The 10,000-nt window shown below is 41.9% G+C and overlaps 1 protein-coding gene across 3 annotated transcripts in view; it reads right to left on the bottom strand.

Annotated features, from left to right (window-relative positions):
- The window catches only part of corin (corin, serine peptidase), a 26,717-nt gene that overhangs the window by 9,394 nt on the left and 7,323 nt on the right, over positions 1 to 10,000 (bottom strand). For all 3 annotated transcript variants that reach the window (XR_014769046.1, XR_014769047.1, XM_084711989.1), the window contains exons 3-11: positions 7,263 to 7,616; positions 5,675 to 5,786; positions 5,364 to 5,468; positions 3,519 to 3,766; positions 3,314 to 3,427; positions 2,182 to 2,289; positions 1,258 to 1,368; positions 546 to 668; positions 341 to 454 (exon numbers count right to left, since the gene is read on the bottom strand). Coding sequence is in view for 1 of the 3 variants with exons in the window: in XM_084711989.1 (XP_084568115.1) it covers positions 341 to 454; positions 546 to 668; positions 1,258 to 1,368; positions 2,182 to 2,289; positions 3,314 to 3,427; positions 3,519 to 3,766; positions 5,364 to 5,468; positions 5,675 to 5,786; positions 7,263 to 7,616 (1,389 nt within the window). In the remaining 2 variants the exon portion in view is untranslated. The remainder of the gene's footprint in view (positions 1 to 340; positions 455 to 545; positions 669 to 1,257; positions 1,369 to 2,181; positions 2,290 to 3,313; positions 3,428 to 3,518; positions 3,767 to 5,363; positions 5,469 to 5,674; positions 5,787 to 7,262; positions 7,617 to 10,000) is intronic.

The following is a 10,000-nucleotide window of genomic DNA, read 5'->3' as shown; positions in this document are numbered from 1 at the left end:
AGGGACACAGTCACCACCAGGGGGAGACATTTCATAAGACACGTTCATATCATATATAAATATACATATACTGCGAGTTATACACGATTCTACTGCAGAGTAAATACTAATGAAGTGGTAAGAAGTAACTATGAACTCTATCTTTATGTAACTGGCGTCTCCTGGTTGAGATTCAGTGTCTGACCCGTCCGTCCAACCAGTGAGTCAGTACAGACTAAATGGTGTCACGTGACACACGAAAAGCAGAAGCGGTGTTTTGACCCCCCGCCAGAAGACTGAAGACACTGGTGTGTTATTCACACGAGACCAGCCTGGAGGACGCGGTCTGACGTGGACTCACTGCAGTTGTTGTTGTTGGTGTTTCGGGGGTCACAGGCGGCGTTGCCCGCCCCACACACCGACGGACAGGAAGTGGAGATACAGCTGGGCTGCCCGGGAACACACACGCCCTGAGCTGGAAAACACACAGAATTAACAGTAAGAATGAGAGAAGAAGACGGATGAAGACATGAGAGACAGATGTTTGAGACAGACGGACGTCTCACTCTGCTCTCTGCTGCAGTGCTCCTCATCGCTGCCGTCTTTACAGTCGTCCTCTCCGTCACAACGAAACGCAGAAGGAATACACTGACCGTTCCTGCACTCCAACAGACCCTGACTCTTACAGGCTGCACACACACACACACACACACACACACACACACACACACACACACACACACCCCAAAACAAATCAGTTTTGTTCATCATGGTAAAAAGTGTCATCAGGAACAAAAGCAGTAATCATTTCAGCAGCGTGAATCATCAGTGACTCAGCTGTGTTTTGGTGTTTCAGTCAGAATCTGACTCAAGTCACAGTTTGATTTTATTTCCTGAGATTTTATGTAAATCGACGACGACACAGAACCCGAGCTCAGTTTTTAGAACACAGCTGTTGTTCCAACAGCCCATTATTCTACAACATGCAAAAGGTCTAAAAACTGTGCCGTTGGACGGAGAGACAATTTGTTTGACCGCCTGTTATCCTGAAAACAACAAAATACCAGTCTGGTGTAACGTAACAACAGATCCTTCTGGTGTACAAAGTACTGTGTATTCTTTTCTTGTTTACTCTAAAAAAAAACACAACTTCATTCAACTACCTGTCAAACAGCTGGACACTGATCAGAAAGTTAATGTTGAATAAAAAAAAATAAACATACAATTGAATTCACACTAAAAACGTAACAGGTTTTATTTTTCTGGTTTTAAACTCACAGCAGTTGAGCTCGTCGCTCTTGTCCAGACAGTCGTGGTCTCCGTCACACAGCCAGTCTCTGGACACACAGCGGCCGTCTCCACAGCGATGTTCACGAGCCAGATCACACACTGACACCACACACACACACACACACACACACACACACACACACACACACACACACACACACACACACACACACACACACACAGCTGGTTATGTTTCTGAACAGCAACAGCAGCTCTGTATTTTTCCAAATGAAAGTGAACATTTTTAAAGCACTATATTTCATTTTCATAAAAGAACAGTATTTTATTTTGAAAAGCATTGTGTTTTATGTATGTATCTGTCAGTGGGCCTTCACAATAAGAGCAATAAATAAAATTTGTTAATTCAAAAATTCTGTAAATGTATCGGCTATCAGTGAAAATGAATTGGAAAATAATCAGAATATTGGATTTCTGCCTCCCTCCTCTTGACCCGTCCTACAAGAGACAAAGACACCCTGACTGAAAGAGACAAAACTGTGTGTCCACTTCCTGTGCACTTTATTTTGTCACTTTTCTCAGTTTGTTTGAAATCAGTGTGTGACGTCAGAAAATAAACTATATTTGACTTTATGATGAATAAAGTTTCTGAATTCAGCTGTTTACAAAATAAAAGCTCCCACCAGAGCAGATTAACAGCTGACAGACATGAGAAACCCCCTCTGTGTGTGTGTGTGTGTGTGTGTGTGTGTGTGTGTGTGTGTGTGTGTGTGTGTGTTGGCAGACAGACAGGTGGTGGATTCCCTCGCTCACACTGTTGATCCTGAGCTGCCAAACTGCGTCACTAAAAGTGTGTGTTACTGTGTGTGTGTTAGTTCATGTTACTCTGTGTGTGTGTGTGTGTGTGTGTGTGTGTGTGTGTGTGTGTGTGTGTGTGTGTGTGTTCTCTCTCACCACAGTTGAGTTCGTCACTCAGGTCTCCACAGTCATCATAACCGTCACACACCAGAGCGGGCGAGAGACACCGACCAGTGTTACACCGAAACTTTCCATCTGAACACACTGGGGGGGCAAAGAGAGACGGAGGGGTCACATGACCACATCTTCTTGTCCCTCAAACTGTCATCATGAGCACTTTGAAAAATTATAAGTGTTACCTGTTATGTGCTTTTATTCTAAAAGGGCTAAGTGTTGCATTCAGTGGTAATAATCAGAGGAGGAAAAAGTACATGTATTCTTTACTCAGAGTACAGATACTTGAGTAAAAAAGTACTGATTCAACTTGTTTACTGCAGTAACAGTGAAAACGTCCAGGCTCTGAAACGTCCTCAGAGTAGAAAAATAAAAAGTCGTCTTCTGTGCAAACAAACATTTTTTTCTTTGTCAAATGTTTGTTATATAGTCTGTCTCATTTTGTCTCACTTTATTTCTGCTTTTACACATTTCTTCTCATTTTGTCTTGTTTTTTTTTATTTTCTTTTTATTGTCTCTCTCACTTCTTTCTCTCATTTTTTTCTTTTTCAAATGTCTCTTCCTCATTTAGTCTCTTTTTTCTATTTAAGTTGTTTTAGTTCAGTTTCTCATTTTATCTGGATTTGTCTCATTTTTTTCTCATACTGTCTCACATTTATTCTCTGTTTATCTCATTCTGTGCGTCCATCGTATTCTGTCCTTCATGTTCTGTCTCTTTTTCTGTCCTTTTATTGTCTGTTTTTTTCTTCTCTTGTTGTTTGTCTTTGACTTTACGTCAGTAAACATCCTCCTCAGAGGTCACAGAGAGGCTGAGGGACACAAACACAAAGTCTCTTCACATTCCTCTGGTCTCAGCCTATAGTCTCTGTATATCGTCATGACGACCACCTCCCTATCACACACACACACACACACACACACACACACACACACACACACACACACACAAACAGTTCCAGAACTTCCACCACTGTCATCCAATCAATCAGATGCAAACACATCACCACGACAACGGCCTAAAAACTCCTGCTGCTATTTACACACATCACAATACAGTGTGTGTGTGTGTGTGTGTGTGTGTTTGTGTGTGTGTGTGTGTGTGTGTGTGTCTCACCACAGTGTGTCTCATCGCTCCAGTCGTCACAATCATTGTAGCCGTTACACACCAGTTTCTGAGGGACACAAATCCCGGTCGCACACAGGAAGTGGTCCTTCCCACCGCACACAGCTGTCAACCAATGAGAGGGAGCCAGTCCGTGATGTCATCAAACTGTCTGTGGTTTAAAGTTTAAAACACCAACATGTGTGTGTTTACTCACAAGGTTTCCCTTTGATCTGTCTTGGTGTGTAACAGGCTGGAGGGGCAGGGCCTGCTGTTGCCATGGGTGACGATGATGGTGATGAAGGCGATGATGGTGATGATGGTGGCGGCAGCAGAGCGGAGGTGGCGTTGCTGAACTGTGAGCATCGCAGGAAGTCGGGCCAGGAGGCGTTGAACATCTGCAGGACGGGTTCGCAGCCTTCCCTCGCCGCCTCACAGAACGATGCACAGGGCAGCACGACCCGCCTGCACGCACACACACACACACGTGTCAGGGAGGACGGTAGCAGCAATGAAAGACAGATACCCATAATCCTCCTGTCAGAGGTCAGAGGTCAGGCAGAGTTGAAACCACTGACACTGAACATGTGTGTGTGTGTGTGTGTGTGTTCTAAATTCAGTGTGTGTGTGGGTGTTATTCTTGGAGTTTCAAAACACACACACACTTGCTGTCCCACTTACAGTCTGAACAGCTGAGCTTCATGTGGAGCAACAGATTTGTTCTGGTGTGTGTGTGTGTGTGTGTGTGTGTGTGTGTGTGTGTGTGTGTGTGTGTGTGTGTGTGTGTGTGTCATAGCTGTAATAAATAACTGGTTCAGTCTTTTTTTAAAAACTCTTTAAAACTTTTCAAACATGATTGCCTACATTTCCCAGAATGCCTCACGAACTGTTTTTATAATAAGAAGTTGTAAATTACTTCCAGTCATGACGAGGGTCATGTGACTGACAGGCAGACTAACGTCTTTTCATTATTGATTTATTGACATTAGAAGACACACGTGTTCAGTGGCTTCAACTATCTGCTCCCTCTGACATTCACTAGAGGATTATGGGACTTGGTGCAGGGTTACCACGTGTCCCCGTGTCCCCCGGGGAGACCTGGAGGACTGCAGCAATGCTCCCAAAAAGACTAGTCATGTGAGACATATGATTAAATAGATATGATATTTTTTTCAGCTGGTAACAAAAAAACAGAGTCCTTGTTTGTCTCTAACAGTGTTTTTACACGACTGTGTCTGAGCGCACTTTGACACAGTAGGTGGCGATACGCCGCGCGTTAGTTTGTGATCTGCTAAAGAACACGGCGTAGAAGAAGAGTACACACATTTGTTTATGAGTCCACCTTCGTAGTTCCCAGTTAGAACTGAAGAAACTGGATGAGAGCTGAAACATCTTCAAGAACCTGCACAAGTCCAGCTGACTTTACAAGGTCCTGTAGTGAAGACATGACCGCCACCTCTGATTGGCTCGTACTCTTAACCTGTGCTGGTTGGGTTGGTTAGGTTTAGGCAGGGTTTAGGGTTACAGTATTACCATAGTACACCTCTTACTTTGGGCAGAGACTAAATACTGAAAGGAGGAGTCAGAGTGAGTTTCCTCTGTCGGGGTTCTGGACTAAACATCTGAAGGGATGTCAGAGAACGACTGCTGATCCTTTGAGTCGAGGCAGTTTCAGTATCTGATCAGGATTCTCCTGGGTACCGTCCTTTGTTCTCCAGGTAGGAGATCTTGAGGTAGATCCAGAACTCACTGGAGAGGTCATACAGTATCTGTCCTCTGACTTGGGAAGACCTCATGATTCTCCAGGAGGAGCTGGAAAACCTTGAATAGAAGGACTTCCTGTCTTTGTCTGTGGCGTCTGTGAGTCCCAGATGAACAGCAGAAAATGGATGGATGGGATTTATCAAGCTTTTATTTTTGTAATCAATCAACAAAGTGTTTCCTGTTCCCCAGTGTCCAAGGTGACATCTTCAAATGTCCAACCAACAGACACACTGAACGACAGCATACATACTTGTGTAAACCCTGGTGTGAGAGTTCTCCTGTGGTTCTTCTGTTTTACCTGTTCTGCGTTCCGTCAGCAGCGATACACTCGGGCAGAGCCAGCGAGCAGCCGAAGAGCATGATGTGTCTGTAGCAGGACAGTCTGCTGAGGTAACTGAAGAACCTGCAACAAAGAGGACATGGACTACAGATCACATTCATGCTGAGACAAACTCAGTCCAAACGACCGGAGACATTCGTCCTCCGTCCGTTCGATCGGGACACTTTCTACACTTTACATTTCACACGGAGACTCTCCACACTGTGGACCTTCAACAACACAACGTTACAGACCCACAAACATTTTAATGTGTGAACTGAACTGGTTACCTTAGCAACATGTCGACCTCTGAGCTCTTCACCACGGCGACGGAGGAGGACAGCCATGTTTGGTTGTAGGGCAACATGTGACACTGAGGCTCCACGATCAGCTGACAGCTACCTGGAGACGGAGAGGAGGGTCTGACATGATGATGGTGATGATGACTTCATCTCAACCACAAGCAACAAGTGTGAGGAAGGGATCAGAGTGAAGGTGTTTCTGTCGCCCCCTACAGGCTCCACTGTCCAGTTTATCCATCTAACACTGACAGTCCTGCAGTAAATCCACCACGGTTTGTGTTGATTCAACCACAGGATCATTTTAGAGGAACTGAGAAATACTGAGAGGTGTCTCTATTATGAGCCGGACAGAATAACAGAAACACCTGTCCAGGTGCAGCAGTAGCTCGTCTGTAAGGACTTGGCTCGGGGACCAGAGTGTGGACTGGTAACAGCCTCCATCGCTCGTCCTCCTACTGAAGACCAGACTACTTCTGCTCTCAGCTCATCTTTAGTTTTAAACTCAGTCTCACAGAAACCATTCATCACTGATGATCAGGGTTTAGCATCAAGAACCAGTCGTAAGGAATCATTGAGACACTGAATTTTAGTTTCTGCTTTAAGTTGTTGTCTGTTTTCCCTACATGCACTGCAGTTCCTCCCATGTCCACATATTGTATCTACAATCCACTGCAGATAATGATCCTGATTAAAACCGCCGTCGTACATTAATAATCATTAGTTTAACCAACTAATAATTCTAGCGCTGACTTAATTATGCATGATTAGCCAGTGTTTTGTTAGCATCCAGTTAGCATAACGTTAGCTAACCTTAACACAACTTTCTTTTTAAACAGGTGTTTGTCCTTGGAGCGTATCTTTTAGATTTCTGATAGCAACGTACGCTATCTTCCAGAAATGGCGCCGCGGCCCCAGAACACCCCAGAATTTCCCGTCCCCTATAGATACACTTCCTGTGTTGCAGTTGTCATTTACACCAGAGAACTACAAATGCTAACAGAGCATTATCACTTTCAGCTAGCTAGCTGGTTCGTGCTCCGCGGCCGACCGCTGGCTGGAGGTTAAACATCCAGTTGGTCTGATGACCGGCCAGCGTCCAATCAGAGGACAGGATGGTCTGCAGCTCATTAGCATTCACCTCGACGAGACATTAATACAGAGAGAGACACTGAAGGACAGAGGAGGAACACAGAGACACGGAGACGAGGGGAATTTAAAATAGAAACTGAATGAACGATTTATCATCACACACACACACACACACACACACACACACACACACACAAAACACACACACACACACACACACACTCCATCAGGTCAGCAGAGGAGAAAAGAGGACAGTAGATCTGAATTCAGCTCAGAGGCTCTGTAGCTTCATTACACACACACACACACACACACACACACACACACACACACACACACACACACACACACACACACACACACTCTAATGGAGACTAATAAGATTTCAGTGTTTGACAGAAAAGGACAGCAGAGACGGGCGGAGACAGATGGAGTCTCTTACAGTTCAGACCACATTTCCCATGAAGCCCTGCTACTTCCTGTGTACCTGAGTCAGGCGCCGGGGTGGAGCTGATCGGCCAGGCGGTGGTCAGTGATGTCACTGAGGTCAGCCAGTCAGGAGGCTGTGTGTAGGTCTGTGTGGGCGGGGCCTGAGAGGAGGAGGAGGGTGGAGGAGGAGGAGCTCTGTCGGTGGTCGTAGCAGCAGGTGTGCTCACGTACGTGACGTCACCGTCGCTGTGGTTTTGCGGCGTCACTGTTACGTTTACAGTCTCAAAGAAAGAGGAGGAGGAAGAGGAGGAGGAGGGGTTTGTGCTGTTGTCGTGGTAACCAGGGTCGCTGTCTGCGATGGGCTCAGGGGAGGGGAGGGGGCTGGAGTCCAGGAGGCTGCTGCCAAATATACCTGCAGAGAGACACACACACACACACACACACACACACACACACACACACACACACACAGGTGAGACCAGGAAGAGATTGAATCACTCAAAATAATAATAAAGTTTTATTTAAAGATCATGTGACTGAAGAAATATAAAGTTTTCATAAAAATTCCTCCGTATGAATCTGAGGTCCAGTTTGTGACGTGACGTGGAAACGATGCTGATCAGAACAGAAATACTGACACATTAACTTTTATTTGGGGTTAATTAATTCAATTATTTATATTAATGGAGTAATAAAAAAATCATCTCTGGATTAAAATCATGAGGAAACATTTGTTTTTTTATTCTGAGACAGGATATGATGATTTAAAGACAAAACCTCTGAATGTAAGACTGGAAGTGTTGCTTTATCTGAATCAGCTCAAATTTCATCACACTTCTCATCATTTCCTTACGTTTGAACTGTTTTATTTTTTTTTCAACAGTTTGGTTAAATTTTCAGTGAAGTCCTTTTCATGTCCTGAACTCTAAACATGTGACATTTGGAGATATTTTACTGTTCAGATTGATAGAAAACTGTGACTGTTCTAATTATAGATGACTTCCCCTTTTTGACAGAAGAATGAAAATAAATCCATTTTTGATCATGACAAAGCATATTTCAATATTAACTTTTTATTTTATAATGAAAATCAAATAACCACAAAACTCCTGCTGTAATTAAGTGAACACACATCAAATCAAACATGTTTATTTATTGTTAATTCTTCTGATGTGATTCGACATTTTTATTACATTAAAGAAAATAAAACATTTTCCTGAAGATTAAACTTTGAGCTCCGTGATGTCACATGTTCTGTGTGTGTATTTTAACAGGACAGACATACTGTGAAAGGCATGTGTGTGTAATGCAGCAACAACTGCTGCACCACACACACACACACACACACACACACACACACACACACACACACACACACACACACACACACACAGGCTGTGTATGAGTGTGTTCAGCGGGAAAACTCTATGAATAGTGTCAGAGTGATTCAGTTACCATGGTGACCCTGACAGACTGATCTATTTACATTTCATGTGACACACACACACACACACACACACACACACACACACACACACACTAAATATATCTATCTATCATAAATCACTGAATAAATAAGTCAATCTGCACTAAATATATTTCAAACTATATACAAAATAGATAAAATATAGACTGAATAAATCACAATACCACAGAATACATCCTGAATATATCACTAAATATAAAAACGTAATATATTCTGAATATATACCACATAATGTATATAGCACTAAACATATAACAGAGTATTATACAGAATAAATCCTAAATACATTAGAAAATATATACAGAAAATATCACAGAATCTGTCCTGAATTTGTCACTTAATATAAAAACTGAATATCCTTCATATATGCTCAACATATAGAGAATATATCACTGCATATATACAACATAATTAAGAAAATAAATGACTAAATATATATTTAAATTTCACAGAATACTGTATATCTAAGTCATTAATATATGACAGAAGAAATACTAAATACATATCAAAGTATATATTATATATCATGAAATATATACTGAATGTGATTCTGAAATATTTCACTAAAGGAATGTTTCACTGAATATGTTGACTTTATATGTGAAGAAATAATAAATATATTACTGACTGCATCATGTAACATTTAAACTAAATACATTAAATATTTGTATAACAGATGTTTAATGGCTCCATGCAGATGTTCTGTTGTTCTGACAGTCTGAAGTTCTTCATGTCTCTGCTCTATAAATAAACCTCCTGTTATATAAAATCATATTTAATATTAAAACTCATACATGAAGCCTCTCATCTGTTAAAACATTAAAGGAACATGTAGAGACGTCTCACATTACATCACTACACGCACAGAATGTTACCGCTGCTTCAAACTGACAGATAAAATATTGATAAACGTTTCTGAAGCGTTCACTAAATGTTAGCACTGAACATTAGCATGCTACTCTGTTAGCAGCAGGGTGTTTTTGTTTTTTTCAGGAGGAAACAAAACCAAAACCTCAGAATCAAATCTGGAGTGACCTAACCAATATATCAATCAATCGATATATCAATCAACCAGTATATCAGGCTGATATTAACCGATCACAGTGATATCATGTGTGAAAACTTTTATCAAAACATGAAGCAGATTGTGTTGATTTGTGATTTTATGCATATTTGATCCTTTTTTCTTAATTTAGGTGTAATAAATAAATATATTCTGCTTTATTTGTGTTTTATTTATAAGAATTCAAAGTTACCAGTGAAAGTTTGTTTCATTGATCTAATTTTTGAACCATTAAGTTTAATGTTAA

This window comes from Lutjanus erythropterus, chromosome 23 (assembly GCF_056507025.1).
Source record: "Lutjanus erythropterus isolate fLutEry1 chromosome 23, fLutEry1.hap2, whole genome shotgun sequence".
NCBI classification, from domain to species: Eukaryota; Metazoa; Chordata; class Actinopteri; order Lutjaniformes; family Lutjanidae; genus Lutjanus; species Lutjanus erythropterus.
Note: the sequence above shows the minus strand (reverse complement) of the source record. Positions and strands in the feature narration are given on the sequence as shown.